The sequence below is a fragment of the Cyrtonyx montezumae genome, unplaced genomic scaffold (assembly GCF_038088225.1).
Source record: "Cyrtonyx montezumae isolate F1298 unplaced genomic scaffold, pur_monq_1.0 scaffold_1, whole genome shotgun sequence".
NCBI lineage: Eukaryota > Metazoa > Chordata > Aves > Galliformes > Odontophoridae > Cyrtonyx > Cyrtonyx montezumae.
In genome coordinates, this window is record NW_027071825.1 from 4,661,630 (window position 1) to 4,681,924 (window position 20,295).

Here is a 20,295-nt window from a genome sequence, read left to right on the forward strand (position 1 = left end):
GGCTGGTCCCCCTGCCAGAACACCGCCTTTGTCCATCGGCCTGCGTTGCGGGCAGGAAGTAAATATTAATCCAGTTGCTAAGCAGGGCTGTCTGGGTAACCCACAGCTGGCCCCTTCCTTTTTTCGTGGCAAAGCCGCTCGTGCCCGCGCTGGGGCTTGCAGTGGGGATGCAACAAGCCACAGGTTGGGTGTGATTTTATAACAGAAAGCCCTGGGGTAGCACGGGGAGCATCTCTGGGGGGACAGAAGTGAAGCAGCGAGCAGCCAGGGGGAGGCGGGCTGAGAGAAGTGATCGAAAAGCCTTAACGTAGCTCCTGAACTCTGTCTCAAACCCAACGTGTTTGTCCCGGTTTTGTTCCCCGCAGAGCGCAGCTGCCGCCCCGAGTCCCGTGCTTGGAAACATTCCCCCGAACGACGGGATGCCCGGGGGCCCCATCCCACCAGGTTTCTTCCAGGTAGGCTGCCTCTCCTCCCGGCGCCCGCGTCCACGGGGCGCACGGGGCCGCTCGCGCCGCCAGCGCCGTGTGTTGGTCCCCACGGGGACCCTAGCGAAGCACTGTGCCAATGTAGATGACCTGTTTGTGAATAACTAGTGCCCTGCTCCCCTTGCACGTTTACGTCCTGGGTTCCGTGGCCCTAAAGCGAATTGAAGAGGTTACTGTATATTTGCAGTTGATGTTTTTTTCCAAAGCTGCTTGTTTTGTGTTTGAGTTGAGATTGTATTTGTTCTTTGGTCCTAACAGACGTGCGTAATTGAAAACATTCTGGATTTTGATTCCTGAAACTTTTTCCCCCCTCTGGTTAACCACTTGATTTTTTCCAAATGCAATCAACTGAAAGCATTAACAAATGCTGGCGGGGGCTGTGGCTGCAGGCAGAAGCGGATTCGATCCAAGTGCAAGGCCCCGAATGCCATGGAGGCACCTTGTAAGCCAATACCTAGCAAAGCCCCCAGAGTTTTCTTGTGCGTTCCTTCTCCCACGCTGAGCTCGGGTTGAAGACAGGGTAACGTATGGCTGAACGGTGCTAACAGAAGGGTTTCCAACCAGCGCTTGGAAAAGAAGTTTTCGAAGCTCTAAGTGTGGGGCTTTTTTTTTCATGTCTTTGCGATCTCTTTGTATGTCACGATACGCACTGGTTCGTAGCGACGTAAGCACTTAAGATCTTCCTTCTTGAGGAATAAGCACTTGTCCGTGTAACAAATGGGAGAACAGTTGAAAGGGATATTTGTTTTGGCAAGCTGCTTTTTTTTTATCTGGGTTTGTGATTTGTATATGGGAGAAATTCTTGGGCAGTAGACAGGCGAACTTGATAAACTGCTTGTGATTTATGGCAGTGGTATCAGCATGGTATCACAACTTGTGTGCATGGAGCTGGAGAAGGGGGAAGGAGGACTGCTGCTTTTTTTGGAGAGATCCATTTCCTGAACTTGCGTATGACAAAATAAAGAGTATCCGATATTGATTGGTAACCCTAAAACAGAGTAATCTTGTAGCAGCGCTCCGTGACACGGGATGAAGCGAGCAGAAGAGATGCTATCTCGCAGGTCATAGCTGCTGCCAGCAATTCAAGTGCCAAGTCGCTACTTCCAACAAATGTGTTTCCAAAAGTCCTGATCTCATCCCGTTGCAGAGATGACTGTCCTCTCAGGCTCCCGCTTCACACAGATCTGTGAGGGTTACAGAATTGGCAAGAAGTTAGGGCACAGCTTCAAAAGCCTGGCTTGGATTTCACCAAGAGGAGAAGGTGAACGAGAGGAGCTGCGATGCCCCAGCTCATGCTCGGGTCTTGACATTTTCCCACTGGCAGCTTCTGAGGCCTCCCCCCGCTTTCCTTTTTGGCTCTTCGTAGTGTTCTGGCACAGAGGGTCTGCTCCCAAGTGCAGACAACCCATCTCAGACCCCCACCTTGGTGCAGCTGGGCCAGGAGCCGCGCTGCAGTGCCTATGGGATGGGGAATCAGAAGCAGCCCCTCTTTCTTAGGAGCTTTGCTGTGGCTTCCTGAAGACCCTACAGAATTAGAGTCAGACCATGCATGGAGCTGCTACCCACCCCCAGAGCTTTGGGAAGAGAGGGAGGGAGCGTGGTCGCTGCTCTTGGCTTAGGTGTGGAGGAGGAGGTTCGGGCGCCGATGCATATGGATTGCATGTGACGTCTCGAGAGACTGCCTTTCCTGAAAGCCCTCCAACATCTGGTTTCTCCTCCCAGCCCTGGAGAAAGAGAGGAGGAGGGGAGAAGAAAAATCCCACCTTTTAACACAGGCAGAACATCACCCCCATGAAAGCCTGTCTGATTTATTGCGGGTGCTTGGCTCGTTGCAGCTTCAAGACGTGCTCAAGACGAGCTCTTGCAGAGGTGGGCTGGATGCTCTGCATCGAGCTGTTTGCAGCTCGGGGTTAATTTCTTATCTCTGAAGGAAATTAAAGCACTGAACTTAAGAGAGCAGAACCAAAAAGGTCACAGGAGAGAGATGCAAAGGACTGAAGTAGTTATGGTGGCTCTCCCCATCCCTTTATGTGCCAGCCTTAGGAACCAGGTGAGATCTCCATCTGGTCAGTCCATCTCCTGCATGGGGAGAATAGAGGTTGGAGGGAATGTGAGCATCAGGGAGCATCAGCATCTTGCTCCAGCAGTGCGGAGCTGGCGGTGCAGAGCTGCCTGCACCCTTCTGCGTCGTACTGCAGGCACCAGGGACCCAGAGGGCTCAGGTTGCCTAAGGACAGCAGGCACAGCATGCTTCTGGAGGTCCTAGTGCAGGGACGGATCCTGTCCTGGCATCGTGGTGGCAGCCAGCCAGGAGCTGAGGTGGCAGTTGCGGCAAACCAGCCTGTTCCAGTGCTGGCTGCAGAAACCCTGCACTGCTGCCCCGGGGTGCAAGGACCCCTTCAGCCCCACAAGTACATGTGGCAAAGTGAAAAAGCAAGGCGGGCAGCTCTCAGGAGCTGATGGCCCAGAAAAACACAAGCATGAGCTTGGAGGAGCAGGGACAAGAAGAGAGGAGTCTGTCTGTAGTGCCCAGCTCACAGTCAGAACCTTTCCCGTGCTGCAGCTCAGCAGCGACCTTTAGGCTCAAGGCCAAGGGAAATGCAGCCCTCGGCGTCTCCTGAAGCCCGACAGGAAAGGAGAGGCCCTGGGCGCCCTTTGGATGCCTGGGCACCACACGGTGCCAGCAGGCTGTGGCGCCTGGCGTTGGGCCGTGTTCCTGACTAACGGGGGGCCAGCTCGTGGCTAGCGTGGGTAGATGCTTTTATTTAAATCTCTCTCTTTGTCCCTTTAAGATGAGTAAACAAACCCTTTGCTCATCCTCCTAAAGGTCATAGAAATCATTTTTGCTTTTGTTTTGAAAGCTGAACTGATGCCCGTTTGCAGATCCCTCGCGTCAGCCTCCTCTGCTCCAGCACTGGGGAAGGGGAGTGCCAGGGAAATGCACAAGGTAAAATTAAAAATTGCAAGCGATTAGCACAAGACCTTCCTTGTAGTAAATAACGGGGGCATAGGATGAGGGGGCTGCTCATCCCAGCCCCCCCCCCCCCCACCTCCGCTGCCCTGCCTCCCCTCCCAGATGCGTGCTCCCTGCCTGGCTCGGTAACACTGGCTCTGATGAAATGGAAAGTTGCACATAAATCAATGTCTGTGGCCGTGTTAGCTATGCATCAGCAGCTAGCCTGCGAGATGCACCAAAACAAAGCGTCGGCCGCTTGCTGTTCCTACACTGCCCCCTAATGCAGAGAAACCTCTGGAGCCAGGGAGGACAGGGTCTTCCAGCCCGGGGGCATCCTCTCTCCCAGCTGGTTGGGAAGGGACCTGCACTGCTGTGCCTCAGTTTGCAGCGCTCACTGTGCTCTCTTCCCATGAAGCTTCCCATGGGAAGGGACTGATGGCTGAGCATCCTGCTGCCTGTGCTCCAAAACCCCATTGCTGTGAGTAGCAGCTGGGCTGACCTAGCACTGTCAGATTTCCTGGGGCTGCTTTTGTTGGGGAAGGCTTCTTCTAGGCAAGAGTGGAAGAAATATGGCTTACAAGAGGGAGAGAAGAAAAAGCAAGTGTTGGAGAAAGTTTGGGTTTGTTTTTTTTCTTCTTTCTGGAAGTTTAGCAGGATGCCCGAGGCTTTTGTACCGAATGTCTGGAGCATATGGTGGGATTTGCAGTCAACTTTCTCTCGGGTGCTCCATCCAGATGGAGGTGACTGTTCTTGGCTTTGGCTGACATGGGTTTGTTTCCTGAAGAGCTTGTGTTTAACATATTCTTTCAAACCAGAACTCCGCGCTCAGGAGCCCCAGCTGCAGGCAAGGCAGTCTCCTGCCCACGGTTCCCTTCCTGGCTGCTGCTGAGCTTGGCCGTGTTGCGGTCTCAGGAAGGCAAATTTGGGCCTTCACCCAGCACTTCATGCCTTTCTGGCATTGCTGCTCTCTGCCCTACTGGCAGGAGGTGACCCTCTGTCCCTGCTTGTTGTCCAGTCTGGTGGGCTCCAGGCGCTGTCTGCTGTGTGATAAAAACATCTGATGTCGTAGCTGAGGGTTTGGGCTTTGTGGTGGGCTCGAGGGTGTTGCAGGAAGCTCTGAGAGCCCTTCAAGCACCAATTGCACGTTGAGTTCCTCCTGCACCCTCAGACTGTGTGGGCTGTGGTGCTGAGAAGATGTTGCTTCAAAGCTGGCAGGACCAGAGAATGTCGGGTAGCTGGTTGTTGCTCTTCAACCTCCTAGAGATGTCACGGCAGGGCTCTGAAACCTTTCCTAAGGGCTGGGATAGCTGGATTGGAAGCACCAGATAGCCTGTGGGGCTGAGGGAGCCAGTGGGTGCCCCAAGGCACTGCAGGTGGTCTTGGTCCTACAAGGACAGAGGCTCCCAAGGAGCCCAGAGCATCCCCCCTAAGGCTTGCTGATATTTCATTCTTTTGTTTACGTGTCACAAAATTTCCCTCTCATTTTACAAGAATAAAGCTCCAGGTTCCCATCCAGTAAACTCAGGCACTTCTCTAGTTAATATGCATTTCATTTATTTTGTCATTTTCTAATGCTGAAACCGGTAGGTCAGAGACAGATATGTTTAAATCCAAGATGCCTTCCTATTGCTAACTCTGAGTTGTTGGTATCTCGTTGCGCTGATGCTTTGCCTTCTTATACCATTCTTCATTGTTCTGCCACCCCCAGAGGTACTTGAGAATGTTTTTAAATATAAAAACTCCACCATTAGCTGAAAGTATGTAGCCCATAAAACATGATCCATTTGTGGTGAATTACTCTCAGAACATAAATTGACACATGCAGAACTATGATTGCTAGTGCAATTTTCCATGTTTAATATTTTACAAGAAGTTTGAGAAGTTGAGCTCACGAAAGATGGAGTGGAAATAATTGGCTCGCGTGGAAACTCCTGTTGTAAAGCAGCGGTCATCTGGGAGTCCAGATTTGTCTTTAAGGTCCCTGTAGTAAAAGAGTGGGGGAAGAAAATGAAGCAGAGGGGAGGTCAGTGGGCAGGCTGGAATACCTAGTGCTGTTGGAAACAATTCCTTCTTACACTGGTTTAGGTGTTGGGTTGGCTGTGGGGTTTTTGAGGCAGTGTGAAGGAGTCCCATCCCACACGGCTGGCCAAGCCCTGTCTGTGGGGCTTGCAGAGGGGCAGCAGTGCTGCTTCATGACTGCTAAATACACGTTTAAATTTTTAAAAAAAAGGAATTGTTCTGTTGGTTGAAGCCCACGTGTTATATCTGCAAAACATTTGTCTCCGGTGCTGTGTTCTGTCAGGATCATCTACTGTTGGCAGGAAGGGAAAGCCACCGGAGAAAGGCAGCCATCGGCAGGCCGAGGGGCAGGCCTGGCCCCGGGAACATCTGCAGATGTTTATGGAGAAAACTGCATCCAGAGGCCCCGCATTTCTGATGGAGGAGCATGGCAGTGCTGGGCCCAGCCGCAGGCGGGAGCCTCGCCAGGCCTGGGGCGGGAAGGAGCCCGTGCTTCAGCGTGCTCTTGGAGGAAGAAAACCCACCTCCTCCTCCTCCCCCACCCTGAGGGAATTAGTTGTGAAGTGCCCTAACCCACTTGGTCCCATGCTGAGCCTCTCTTCCGCCTGAGAAGGGAAGGGGGAGCCGCACAAAATGGCCGCAGGCCTTCGGCCTCACTCGCACTGCCCCATGTTGTGCAGCGCTTCGGGGCAGGAGTCCCCAGCAGCACGTGCCCCAAGTGCTGTGTGCCCCATGGCTCCGAGTGCCAGCCCTCAGAGCCCTAGATGCCAGCAGCAAGGCTTCATTTCCACAGCCACCAGAGCCCTGTGGCAGCGTTTGGCTTCATGTCCCCATGTCACAGTCTGCGAGAAAAAAAACAAACAAACAACAAACAAACAGCCCTCTTACTTTATTTACACTGCACTCAAGTTTCCACGGTACAAAAGATTTGCAGGTGCAAATATGTCCTGCCTTCATTAACTTCCCCTCCCTTTTTAATTTATGTGATTTCAATTTTCCTTCCCTGTACTGTTAATTAGGGGACCCTCTAATCAGTACCATTATCACAGTGGTATTCATGTTTAGGAAAGCTGCTAAACAAATGCTTGCAAAATTGCTAAATGGCTAATTAATGTCTGTTAATTAAGAAAATTGCTCATGGTAACAAACCATGCCATTGCTGGCAGCAGCTAGAAGGCGAACACTTGTTGAAATTAGTAACAAGGCAGGTAGAGAACATCTGCTTTGCGCCTTTCCTGGAGTGTGCAGTCGCTTCGCATAACGCACTTACCGAGCTTATTTGCTTTCTGTACCAATTACACGTCCTTTGACTCAGAAATACCCTTTTTTTTTTTCCCCCTACGTTAACACGCACCGATTCGTCCTTGCACCAAACTCACCATTCCTGCCAGCAAACTTTCATTTTGTGCTTCAAAGGGAAATATTAAAAAAAAAAAAAGAAAAGTGGGCGTTCAACCCCAAAATGTCAGCAACTGCTGCATTGCAGTGCTCCAAACCTACAGGAACTAATCTTTCCTTTTTTCCATAGACGTCCTTAGTAGCACTTTACCCAAGCACGCTGCAGACCCTGGGGTGGCAAACCCTGGGAGGTGTTTCCAGCCATCAGGATGTGGGAGGAGAGAGGAGAACATGATTTTTTGTTGTTGTTTTGGGGGTGGCTTTTTTGTGGTTTTTTTTTTGTATTTTCCACCCAACCTCTCTGACCCCCTCTCCTGCGAATTTTTCTTTCTCTTTGCACGCCCCTCACCAAGTGTTTCCCTGTGTGTTTCTCATTGCAGACGTGGTTGAACTATTGGACCGTTTACTGTAATGTGGCCGCTGTATTTTGACAGATGTTCTGAATTTTTATTTTTATTTTTATTTTTTTGCATATTATCATTCTTTGTTGTTCAGTTACAAATGAATAGAAACTCAACTCAAAGGAGAGAGAAAACAAAAAGCATTAAAAACAATGGGCGAACTGCCTCCCCAACAAAAAAAACAGCTCCACCCGTGAATCCTTTTTAGCTCTTTCTGCGCTTTCATGTGCTAATCTATAACCTCCTTCTACTGTCTGACCTCACAGGGACCGCCTGGTTCACAGCCCTCGCCACACGCACAGCCTCCACCCCACAACCCTAACAGCATGATGGGACCCCACAGTCAGGTAACGGCACTAGCGATGGGTAGGGCTGTGAATCGGGACGCGCTCTGCAAGCGCTGGGAGCGGGAGCCCGCTGTCCCCGGCTCCGCTGTGGGGTGCTGCTTTCTCCCCAGTGCTTGGTTGTTTTTGCCGGGTGCTCAGGTGACGGCGGACTGAGAACTCACTCGTGGGTATGAGAGTGGTTTACCTCCCCCAGGCAGCCTGAGGATTGGAGCTGGATGTGGGTTTTTAAGCTTCTGTTGGTAGCAGCAGTTGTAAAAGAGCACTTTAAGTCTTCTTTTTTTCGACACTTAGCGTTGGGGAGTTGGTTTTTTGTGTGTGTGTGTGTGTGTGTGTGCGTGTCTGTATGTGCTTATTTCCCACTTTTTTATACATATATAAGCTCAGTATCTAACACCCAGAGTTTCCCGTGCACTAATTGTAACAGCCTCACATAGTACAGCCGAAATTATGTCAGACGCTCTCAAACAATAAACCTGCAGAAAACCTTAAATAAACGGACTCCGAACACTTTTTTCTTTTTTTTTTTTTTCCCCCTTTTTTTTTCCTTTTTCCTTTTTCAACTCAACTTTTTGAAAGAAGGATTTCTCCAGAAAAAGTCTGTAAAGTCTAACCGGCGTGTGTGGGGCACGAGCTGTCCCCGCGCCGCGCGATGCTGACCTGCCTTCTGTGTCATTGCAGCCTTTCATGTCACCGCGCTACGCAGGAGGTCCCCGGCCCCCCATCCGGATGGGAAACCAGGTACTGCTCCCCGACCCTGGGCGGATTTTCCCTGCGATCCCTGCAAATTAAAGCGATGGAGATAATCCTGGCCGCTGCGGGGTCAGGCAGGGCAGGTCGCTTCTGAATTTTGGGGTTGGGTTTATCCTCTTATCGCGGCTTAAGCAGCGGCCGTTTGCTGCTGTCCTTGCCAGCTCCAGAACGCGTGGCGTCGCCTGGAGGCACTGACGTTGTTGAAGGCGATGGGTGCTGTGCGGGTCTGTGTGGCAGTAACCTCATCACGGGTTACTTATCATGGAAGCGAAATTAGAGGAAGCACGCCATTCCTTTTGAGTAGCAAAATATCTTTGGAGGAATTATCTTGGAAGCTTGTGTTAATGCTCCTTACGAGTAACGTTGTTCTTACCTAGCTCTTATTAGAACCATAGAATCATTAAGGCTGGAAAAGACCTCTAAGATCATCAAGCCCCAGCCCAACCCACCTCCCCCTGCCCACTGACCACGTCCCGCAGTGCCACATCCCCACGGTTCTGGAGCACCTCCTGGAGCGGTGCCACCCCCACCCCCCTGGGCAGCTGTGCCAGTGCTTCTGAGATAGTTTTTCCTGACATCCAATGTATAATACTTAGCAGAAGAGCAGCCAGCAAGTAGGACGTTGCAGCTTTCTTAATGCTGTTAGTTGCTTTAGTCTTCCAAAACACCTCCAGACCAGGCAGGGTAGGAGGTGGTAGCGATGCGGACGGAGGGACAGCGTGGTGCAGCAGGCAGCTCTTTGGGTTTTGGCAGAGGTGTTGGGGGAGGCGGAGCTGCTGCTGTTCCCAGCGCTTGTTGTGTCAGGTCCTGCCCAAACTGCCTCCTCGCAGGGCTGAGACCAACCAGTTGTGGTTTCACACCGCCACACGCTGCGCAGATGCAGGCAGGGACCGCAGAGGGTTTGTGCAGCAGCGGGGTTTGGGTCTTCCAGGTCTCCTAACCTTTGATTTTGACTGTGAGGTTAATGAGAAAGATTTTTTTTTTTTCCCCATGCACCATGTCTAAAACACAGCTTTGTGCATACCCAGAGCTCAGTGTCGTTACGGTCGCATCCAGTGGGACATGAACAAATAGGAAGGCAGGAAAGTCAGAGAGCAGAAGTCTAAATACCATGGCGACAGCTCTCTTTTGTCTTCCTCCTGCCACCATCTTCCAAGATGTAAAATATTGGGAATGAAAGTCAGCCTGGCTGCTGGGTGGGATGGGACCAGTATTCACATGGGGGGGCTGGTTTCATGGTGTATTCAAATAAAAGGCAACTCTGCTTGCAAACTGCTTACAGTTTGCTTCCCCAAGGCAGATAGTATCTGTGCTTTCTCCCCCTTTATCTGCAGAGCAGTGTGGAGAAGGCAGCCTTTGTACTTCAAATAGCCCATACTTTGGGGAGGGGGCAAGACAGTATCTGAAAACATGGGAATGGGACCCATGCACGCAGGGGTGAGCTCAAACTCCGGCCTCTTGAAAGCACAGCATTGCCCATAGTGGGCAAATAAACCACTGCAGGCAGCATGATTTGGCCATGGTGCCGGGCTGCTGTTGTGGCCTGCCAGGATGCCTCTGCCCCACGCAGAAATACTGGTGGCTGGGTTGGTTTCTAGGGGGTATTTGCAAAGGGAAAGGGGAACAGTGGAGGAGCTGTAGGCAAGTGGCAAGGTGGGATGTGGCTCTACGAGACAGGAGGGTGTTGGGTCCTGAGGATCCCCTGTCCCCTCGGGAGCTGGAAAAGCTTGACTCAGATCTCTGCACCTAGTCTGCGTTTTGGCCACGTGCTGATTTGTGTAATCTTGCCCACCTTGTTTCCCCAGCCTCCAGGGGCCGTTCCTGGTACACAGCCATTGCTGCCCAATTCGATGGATCCCACGCGACAGCAAGGTAACCCAGCGGTGCTTTGCACGTTTCCCCCGCCTCATTAGCGGTTACTTTGGGGTCCCATCCCACCTAATACGTGTGCTCTCCTCCCGGCAGGGCACCCGAACATGGGCGGACCCATGCAAAGGATGAATCCTCCGCGAGGGATGGGCCCCATGGGTCCCGGTCCGCAGGTAACCCAGCAGCACCAGAGAGCATCGCACTGCTCTGCCAATGCCAGCCGCTATCTCCACACCCCCCAGGGGCAGGAAAGGCTGGGAGATTTCCCCTCCTGTCCCCCATTAGTGTTAATGCGTTTTACATTAGCCTTGCGTCTGGAAATCCCTCCTTTTAACGGCAGTGAGGTCTTCAGGGCTGCGTGTCCTCATTAAGGGTATTGCAGCCCCCCCTTGCCCTTCAGCTGAAGGGGATGCCACTTAGCACCGAGCCGTAGCGGTGTTTGAGTGCATTATGCAGCAGGCCTGGGAAACAGTTTGACCCTAACAGCAGGAAAGGGGAAAGATGCTTACATTAAAAATAAATAATGAAAAAAAAGCCCAAAAACAAATGGAAAGATACCTTTAGCGAGGGAATAACTGTTCCCATTGCTAGTTTCTTCCCCTCATGCCCTGATCTGCAGAGCGCTTGAGCTCCCTCTTTATTTCAGTCATTTCTTAATCAGATTTTTTTTTTTTTGGAGGGGCAAAGGGAGAGGTTGTGCAGAGGGACTCAGCTCAGGAGGAGGGCGTGCCTAGCAGGGACGCCTGCAGCTTGGCTACCTGCATGCAAGGCTCCTCATCCTCAGTGCCCTCTGTGCTTCAGAGAAGTTGGGTCACCTATTTTTTGGCTTTTTTGAGCGTGCTTCAGAAGCTCTGGTCCTCTTGCAGGCATTTCAAACCGCAAACTCTCAGGGCTCCTGCGCCGGTGCTGGTTGTCCCTGTGGTTTTTCACATGTGTGCTCCCAACTGTGCAAACACCATGCAGCTCTCTCCGCTCTCACTTCACCCAACCACAGCTCACAAAGATGCTCAAACTAAATCAGCGTTCTCTCTTACGCTGCATTGATACCAAATCCTGCTCAGCTACTCCCGAAAGGAGAGGTGGGGTGGGGACAGCCAGCCCAAGGAGGAGCAAACTCTGAAATTAAGCAGATCTGGGTTAATATATTCTGCCTTTCTGTTGATTCATTTTCTGAAGTGGATTTGCATGCTGCTCTGTTGACTCACTTCTGTTTGTTCCTTCTAAGAGACTTCAAAAACACATTACCATATTTTGGTTGTAGGTTTATCCTCTCTGCATTGTCGCCTACGTTGGGTTTTTAGCGCGAGGCTCAGAGTCTGTCAGGAGACAAACGTGTGTGTTCGAGTTTTGTTTTGTTTTTCCCCTCGAGACTGTCGAGAGTACAGCGTCAAGGGAGTTGTGTCATTCCCTACCACGAGGAAGGGAGGAGTGCCCAAATCCAGGCCCTGCATCCATCCTAGGGCGGGGGGGAGGACACCCTCAAACACCCTGTGCTTTGTCAGCAGCGCCGTGGCTGAGGATGCGGGACCTGCTGCCGCACCTGCAGTGCTCCTTTTGTGTGGGATGGCAGAAAAGTTTCTTAAATGGCACTTGCCAGCACGACCAGCGCCAAGGAAAGCACTGAGCTGCTCGCTTCTCACTTGCAGAGATTGCTGCGAAGCCTGGCAGCGCTGCGTGGGCTGGCGGCAGGTCTGGGAGCCGGGAGGAGCTGTGAAATTCTCAGAGCTTTTATTTTTTCCTCCGCCGCTCCCTGTGTACGTACACGAGGGAGAGCTTTTCAGAAGCGTGCCCTTCCCTTTGCGGAGCGCAGCTGCTGCCTTCCTGACGTGGTGCTGCCTCCCCAGAGCGATGTGCTGGGGGCAGCCATCAGAAGTACTGAGCCACGATCAGAGCCCATAGCTCACTGTTTGCCCCGTGCTTCCCCTTGTTAGGGCCTTGCACCAGGACCTTCCCAAACAGTACTTGAAAGTTATTCCTAATGCCCACAGAGCACCCAGCTGTGGCATCCCAGTGTCCTGACAGCTGCTAACTACAGACCAGCTGTGAATCACCTCTTCCAGCCCAACTCCACTGTGTTTTCCCTTTAGGAGCAACACTTCAACTCTGCACCACACAACTCAGTGCCTCTGTTACGGGCTCTGCAGCTCGCTGGCTCTGCCAGCGCCTGCCCGGCACAGCTGCACTCCTCCCCATCCTCCTCCAGCATCTTTCACATGGCTCCCTTTTCCTCCCTTTCAGCTCCAGTGAAACATGCTGAGCATTTTTACTTTTTTCAGCGAGGGGTTTGATGCTGCAATTCAGTGCAAATGGCTGGGATTTGGAGCAATTAAGGCCTTGCTCGTAATTTGTTTGGGGAAACCCAAACAAACTTGGTAGATGCCCACAACAGAGCAGTGCATAAATCCGGGGAAAAGTTGGCAGTGCTGAAGTCTGAGCTTCAAATTCAGCTGTGAGTGCTCCGGGGTCTGTGCCCCTTTCCTGCCCAAGTGGTTGCTCTCTAAGTGGCAGAATTGCTGCCAGAACTGACGCATCGTGGTTGACCTGATGGGAGATGCAGTGAGATCCGTGGCTGTCAGTTGTGGGTGTCCTGCTCCTGGGGGACGCTGCACCCCAGCAGCCCACGGGCACCACAGCTTCTGCCCACCCCAAAGCCTTCCTCCTCCTCCTCCTCCTGCGGGCTGCAGGGCACAGGGACCGCAGCGTGCCATTTCCTCCCCTGCCTTAAGAAAGAAAAAAAAAGAAAGAAAACTACAAAGCCGCATTTGGGAGCGGGCTTGCTGAGTGGGGGAAGGCAGCAGCACGGCTCTTGCAGCACGACCTAAATCAGGCTGCACGTCGCCCAGAGGGCAGCGAGCACAGCACAGACACGATGGAGCGCAGCACGCGGGGATTCCTCCTCCTGCAGTGCTGGGCTTTGTGCTGGGGCTGCTGCCAGGGGATGAAGGCTGGGAGGGGACCCAGAGAGCTCGGGCTTGGGGTGTCCGACACTGTGGCTATGGGGTGCTGGGGTGGCTGCGGGTGCTGAGTGGCTCCTGGGGGGATTGTGGCAGAGCCACGTGGCTGCAGAAAAACAAACCCCACTGCTCTGCCCTGCTGGGAGCAGAGGGGCATTGCGTTCCTGTGGTTTTGTTTTTTTGAGTTGTTGCTCTTTTCCGACGTCACCTAATGATCTTTTTTGCATACTAACCCTCTTGTTTTTTTGTTTGTTTGTGTCTTTTTTTCCCTTCTCTTTCCCTCTCCGGTTTCCCCTCTCGTTATGGTAGACTGATCCTTGGTTATCGTTGCAGAACTATGGCAGCGGCATGAGACCTCCGCCCAACTCCTTAGGCCCTGGCATGCCCGGAATTAACATGTAAGCCCCCTCAGCCCACACTGGGCACGTGTGTCCATGCACTTTCAGGACCTGGGGTGCTGCCCGACTGCCCCGGGGCGTCCGGAGTGATGGATAACAGCAGAACTTTATTTTTCTGTGTTGTTTTGTCTGCAGGGGGCCGGGAGCTGGCAGACCATGGCCCAACCCCAGCAGTGCTAACTCAGTGAGTATGCTCCTTCCTTGTATTTAAGGCACAAGGGCTGCTTGGGGAGCATCCCAAGCCCAGGGCACTGTGGGGTTTGGGGATGCTTTCCCCTGGCCCTGGTGGCTGAACTCTGCTCCTCTCTCCATATAGATCCCATACTCTTCTTCATCGCCTGGTACATATGTGGTGAGTCCTCCCAGCTCCGTGCGGGCGCGGGTAGATGTAGGGCACGGGGGGTTGGCTTCGGGGCTGGGAGGGCGTTGGGAAGCGGGGGACAGCGGGGATGTTCTGCGGTATTCCCCTCACTTAGCACTGCTGGGGACAAACCAGATGGCTTCAGAGCTGTGTTCTGGGCGTGCATCAGGGCAGCAGTGTGGCTCACCCAGCTCTGTCTCTCCGCAGGGTCCTCCCGGCGGCGGCGGCCCTCCGGGGACACCCATCATGCCCAGCCCCGCAGGTAGGAGCCCACACCCCTCCCCAGGGCCGGCCCTGCTCCCCCCCTTCGGGCTTTTGGGGGGAACGTGGTGCCACAGCTGCAGGGGAGGAGCTGCAGCACGGCTGCGGCTGCTCCTTCTACTCCTGCATTTTGATGAGGAGCCCTGACCTACATTTCTGGCTGGGTCCTAACAAAACTCTCCGACCTCGCAGCCAGGCCCCTCCCTCCTGCCCCCGTATTTTGGGATAATCCCGTATGCACTCACGGATTTGAGGTTTGGTGGGATGGATACGTGGCTGCACGTTATCTCTCCGCACGTCCCCTGACAAGCAAGCCCCGCGCCTCCTGGTTAGAAGTTGAATTATTTTTTCACAGTTGAATTTCTGTGATTAAAAACTTTGTGGATCTTCATTAAATACAAATTAGCCAGAAAATGGTGGTACTTAGAGGGAATTTTAGGTGATAAAATACAAAAGAATGAGTTCAAGTGGCATGAGTTTGTTTTAATTAAGAAATGAATTAATCACCAGACTTACTGGGCTTCACTGTTCCACAGATTCAACAAATTCAAGTGACAACATCTACACAATGATTAATCCAGTACCGCCCGCAGGCAGTCGATCGAATGTAAGTCTGCTTTCTAATAATTTACATATCAGATACCATAACAAATCATAATTAACTTCATCAGTTGAGAGTAAAGCAGTTTAATTGATTTCAACCATTTGTTACAAAATAGAAATAAAACAAACCATCAAAAAGTGATTAACTCTTCGGTGACTTTGTTAATTTTTTATGCCTGTTGAGAGGGCGGCGGTCCTGCTGCTCTGGTCAAGGCGGTGGCAAGCTGCTGGGTTGGGAGGGGTTCGGGCATCCACTGCCTTAATTCCTTCCCTGTGTGGAGAGAGCCCTTGGTGCTTGGCTTGGTTTGCACACCTGGGTCTGGCCGCATGTTGTAGGTGGATGTGGATGTCTGCAGCCCCCGAGGTGTGGCCTGCAGCATTTGGAGGTGGATGTGTCCATCTTACTTACCCAGCTGCAGGGAGATGGTGCCCCAGGGCCACCATGGCCTGGGTGTTGCCTTCTGACTGACGAGGTGCTGTTGCCTTCCTTTCCACAGTTCCCAATGGGCCCTGGCTCTGACGGCCCCATGGGCGGCATGGGCGGCATGGAGCCCCATCACATGAATGGATCGTTAGGTGAGCGCCCGCCCCGCACCTCGGAGAGCCCCCACGGCTCTCCTGCCGAGTGGGGTGTGTGGAGGGGGGCAAGGCTGTGGCTGCACCTTCAATAAGGCTTTTCTCGTTTGTCCCCACCCCACAGGGTCAGGAGACATAGATGGACTTCCAAAAGTAAGTGATCTGGGATGTGAGGGGGGCAGGCCAGGGAGTGTGGGGCCCCGCTGACCGCTTACCCTGTGCTCTCTTGCAGAATTCTCCAAACAACATAAGTGGCATTAGCAATCCCCCGGGCACTCCAAGAGACGACGGGGAGCTGGGAGGCAACTTTCTCCATTCCTTCCAAAACGACAATGTGAGTCTGGGGATGAGGACGGGTGCCCTCCGTCCTTTCCACCCTGGGTTTTGCTGTTCACAAGCAGCTCCAGGACAGAAGGTGGAGGAGAAAGAAAGGTGCGGGGCGGGCACGGGTGGAAGTGGGCTTGGCTTCTCCCAGGGCAGACAGACGTGGGGAATGGAGGAGAGGAGGCTGTGGGAGAGGCTCCCGTGGGACAGCAGCCAGCTGGGACACGCAGCTCCACTCCCACCTCCTCTGCTCCCCACTGCTGTCGGGAGTCGTGATGTGAGGTGAGGGTGAGACCTGCATCCTGCTCGCTGTGCTGGGCGTGGGTGTGGGCACCTCATCTGCTTTTACTATATTAGCATCGCATACATGTACCTCTTAATTATTTCTGTTTTCAATTGCTTCTTACCCCATACTGCTGTGGTTATTTTCTCTCTGGAAAGGCAACTTGAAGAGCAGATGATATCCTGATAAAGGAGCCTCCAGCATACTCTCTCCCTCTGATTTATTCACTCCCATTACGTTGCTTTACAGCTTCCATGAGCCCCAACCCCGCTCCGTGTGGAGCAGCGCAGTGCTCGGGGCCGGCGCTCACCATGGCTTTGTCTCTCTTGCAGTATTCCCCCAGCATGACGATGAGTGTGTGATTTCCCTCCCCCTCCTCCTCTCCAGGATCAAGAGAGTCAGCTGCCGTTCGGAGGATCTCAAAAGAATTATGCAAGAAGAAGCTAGGTGTATGGGCAGGGAGACGCGTGGCGGGGCCAGCACCCCAGGTTTAGTTTCATGCAATAAAAAGGCTGAACTTTTTATTCCATAAAACATGAAGGACAAAACTTAAAATATTTCAAGACATGATGACAAGATCCTTCTTTGTGCAGAAGGGTTTATATATGTACATGACACTTCTTTTTGGAAACAAATGGAAGCCTCTAGCACCCAACTCCGATCTCTTTGCTTTGTTCTTTTAAATAAAGACAGAAACAGAACCCCGTTGTATGTTTGTGCCGTGCGACACCAGGAAGCTAGTCTAGATATGAAATCTCATGTTGTCTCTGTTGTAGTCATTTTTTAAATAAACTGGACAGTTTACAATGGTGGTTTTCGTTCAGAAGGCCTGGTCGGTTTTTTGATTTTTTTTTTTTTTTGCTTTGGTTTATTTTTTTTTTCCTCCTTTTTGTTCTGTTTTGAGTTATTGTTTTGTTGGTTTTTGTTTGGGTTTTTTTGCGTTCATTCGCAGCACAACACTTCCTCCTCCAGTAACAAGATGAAGAGACTCCACCACCTCGTGACAGGCGTTAAGCAGGTGGCCCCGTAGGATCACATCCTCGGTTCGCTGTCATCTCCCTCCCCGTGGCTGTGGCATGCACTGTGTTAGTCTGTCCCCCCCAAGAGCACGCGAAGAACTCAGTCCCTCCCTTCCTCGAGCTGCTTCACAAACACCAATATGACTTTTTCTTTTTAAATCCACACCGAAAGAAAGGAGAGCCAGAGGGCCGCGCTGCCCTGGGACTTTGAAGCTGTGATCTCAGCCAACCTCAGTTCTTTTGGGGCTTTTTTTTTTCCTTTCTTCGCTTCGTCTTTTTTGCTCTGTTATCCCTTGATCGATGTGCTCTCGTCGGGGTTTCACTTCTCTGTGAGCTGGAACTGGATGGAGATCTTTTTCGAGCAGTTACACTGTTGTTGCGATGTATCCTTGCTACTCCCTAGGCTGTCATAAGGACATAGCAGGAAGGGGCCCCGTGCTGGGGGGGGGCTGGGGTGCTGTACACCACCCCTGCACTGCTCTTCGTTTTCCTCAGTCTCCATTTCTGCTCCGTGTATATCATACTCTGTAAAATATTATCTCCCTGGATTGACCCTTGTGCGGATTATTGAAAGCATTGTATCTCGTTTCCGTGTTTTTTCTTACCTTGTAGTCTGGTTCTGAACTACCGAGAGGGGAAAAAAAAAAAAGAAAAAAAAAGAAAAAAAAAAAGTAATTATTATACATTGTAGTTTGTGTACGATATTTGTTGATAATGTTTTATTAAAGGGATGTCTTTTTTCCGCACCCCTTCATTGAAATGTTTTTTGGGAACATTTGGCTTGTTTTTCTTATTCTGACTGCGAGACAGGAGATGAGGACAGAACTTTTTTTAGTGTGTAATACGGATTTTTTTAAATGTTTGCCTCCTTTTTCCTAGGCATTAATTGTGCTTTCCCTGGGGGGTAGGGAGGGGCGGGCGGGGGCACTCATCCTTACAGTCCTGTTACTGCTTTAAAGGTAACGCTGTGAATGACCGAATGAAGATTGGTTGCGTCGCAGATATCTCCCGTGGGCTCCAGAAGGGGTCGAGTTTGGTTTTTCTTTTTCTTTTGTTTTTTCTTCTTTTTTTTTTTCTATCTTTGTTCGGCAATTTCGATTTTTTTTCCTCTTCTTTTTTTTTTTTTTTTCTTGCTGTTCTGACGCGAGGAAATGAAAGGACCGCTTTTAATGTATTTTAAAATGAATAGCTAAATTATTGTCTTCATTGGTATGGGATGGGTTTTTGTTTTTTGGTTTTTTTGAATGAAACGGTTCTCCCCCTTTACCCCCCCCCCCCCTCCCCTCCCCTATGCTGTAATAAATATCAACATAAACATTTGAATCCTGTGCACAGCTGTTTGTTCCCAGCGTGGGCTGTGTGTGTGGCTGCGTGCTCCAGTGCGGTGCCGGAGCACTGTAGGGTGGGGGTGCTGGGGACCAGACATGCTGCAGGGTTGGCTGCAGCCAGCAGGGCAGGGAGTGCCACAGCGGGAGGCTGCAGTGAGCTCTCCCCGCAGCCTTCTCTCCTCCGGGCTTCAGCTCCCACAGCACTTTGATGTGGGAGAGGTGCTTCAGCCCTCTGGGCGTCTTCGGGGCCCTCCTCTGGGGCTCTCCAACAGCACCCCGGGTGCTGATGGGCACCTGATGATGGCTCCCGTTGGCAGAGCCGGGTGGGGGCCTGGGGATGCACGGCAGGGCTTTCAGGGGCTAAAAAGGCAGATTTCTGCACTCTGCCCCTCAAGGCGTGGGGACCCACCGCCTCTATGGATCATTTCAACACAGCACTGAGAGCTGCCAAGCTCCTTCCTCAGCAGCTTCCCGAGCCCGGCCCCAGGGATAATTGTCTCCCACGTCGGTGATCATTAAATTAAAGGCCTGAGCTGGGGGAAGGAAGCACGGGAGAAACAGTCCCCATCTCGAGCAGCATCAAAGGGCTCTGCACAAGATGCACTTGCTCCGTGCCCCACATGCCCACTGCAGTGAGCGGGAGCAGCCTGTGCAGCTCCCAGGGACCAGAGGATCCCAGGAACAGCTCAGCAGGGTCACGCTGTTGGCGGCCCCTCCTAATGGAGGAGGGAGCAGGAGCTCCTCTCGCAGCTCTCCCTGGCGGCACAGCCAGCATGTTCTCCCACGTTCTGCTTCCCGACTGCCGCTCATGAAATGTTAATGCCTGCTTCTCGGGCCGTGCTGAGGTAATGCCGTTCAGCTGCTGACGAGCCTTTATGACTTATTGATGCCTGCCCAGATGTGCCTCTGTGCCCCGTTCCCAGCTCCGGGTTGATTCCAGCGGGTGACACCGGAGGAACGCGTGGGTCCACTGGATTGCATGCAGCGTGCCTGGCAGGACCCACAGGATCACTGCAGTGGGGTTCAGCTGCACCAGGAGCCCCACTCTGCCCACCCTGACCTCCCTCTGGGACCCCAGAGCTCACCCAGGACAAGGGGCCACTGCACCCCCAGCAACATGAGCACAAATCGGGGCTGGCAGCAGCTCCCCTCAGCTCACACGGCTTCCAAGTGACCAAAGCTGGTACCTGGAGCAACCTCATTTCCCTGCTGAACGCCCAATGCTTCACTGCTGCCATCGTTTTTCAAAATTGCCTTTGTTCTGCCCTCCTCCATCCCTTCCCCTGCTTTGTCTCTAACTGCCGGCGCAGGCAGGACTCCAGCCTCGCCGTTTCTTCTCTCCTGCTGCCTTTGCTAGCAGTGATTTCTTTGTGGAGCAGTAAAAGCAGCCAAAGGGACCTCAGCTCTTTCCCACACAGACCATCTCCACAGGCTGCCCCGCCTACCAGGAGCATGCGAGGTGTTTCATCTCCCTCTTCACGTCCCCTCTTCACCACAGCTGATCTTACAGCAGCTTCCTTAGGAATGTGAGCGGGGCTCCCTCCCCACGACGGGCAGTGACCCACAGCAGGAAGGGTGAGCGATGTCACCCCCAGCTGTTCTGCAGGGCCCCGCCACATAGCACAGAGCCAACGAGCCTGAAGACACAGAACCACCACCTGCAACAGCCTCTGCACAGCACAGCTATTAAAAGACGTTCCTAAACAGGCGGGTGCAAACGGCAGACTTAAACAGATGAGCCCTTCAAACAGGAGGAGTGAACGTAGTTTAGATCAGTGCAACGCTCGCTAGATTATTTCCCTTCCAAGCACTTTCTCCTCACTAACTACGGAGGGGTTTATTCATTAACTCGCAGAAGGTGCATCCCGATTCATGCAGTGCCACCGCTGATCTCAAGTTCGACTAGTGAGGATCTGTTTTCTGTTTGATAGCCTGAGAGTGGAGCACACAACGGAGGTGCTCA

The 20,295-nt window shown here is 52.3% G+C and overlaps 1 protein-coding gene across 4 annotated transcripts in view; it reads left to right on the forward strand.

The window, feature by feature from the left end:
* Positions 1-16,811, forward strand: part of SSBP3 (single stranded DNA binding protein 3) — a 48,639-nt gene extending 31,828 nt beyond the window's left edge. The window contains exons 5-18 of one of the 4 annotated variants that reach the window (XM_065738513.1): positions 366-455; positions 7,526-7,606; positions 8,285-8,344; positions 10,162-10,228; positions 10,322-10,398; positions 13,513-13,577; positions 13,713-13,761; positions 13,894-13,929; positions 14,146-14,200; positions 14,736-14,806; positions 15,300-15,378; positions 15,503-15,531; positions 15,611-15,712; positions 16,318-16,811. In XM_065738513.1, coding sequence (XP_065594585.1) covers positions 366-455; positions 7,526-7,606; positions 8,285-8,344; positions 10,162-10,228; positions 10,322-10,398; positions 13,513-13,577; positions 13,713-13,761; positions 13,894-13,929; positions 14,146-14,200; positions 14,736-14,806; positions 15,300-15,378; positions 15,503-15,531; positions 15,611-15,712; positions 16,318-16,347 — 891 coding nt within the window. In that variant the 3' untranslated portion in view covers positions 16,348-16,811. The remainder of the gene's footprint in view (positions 1-365; positions 456-7,525; positions 7,607-8,284; positions 8,345-10,161; positions 10,229-10,321; positions 10,399-13,512; positions 13,578-13,712; positions 13,762-13,893; positions 13,930-14,145; positions 14,201-14,735; positions 14,807-15,299; positions 15,379-15,502; positions 15,532-15,610; positions 15,713-16,317) is intronic. The other 3 variants (XM_065738527.1, XM_065738519.1, XM_065738537.1) reach the window with 3 other exon arrangements.
* The last annotated feature ends 3,484 nt before the right edge of the window (positions 16,812-20,295 follow it).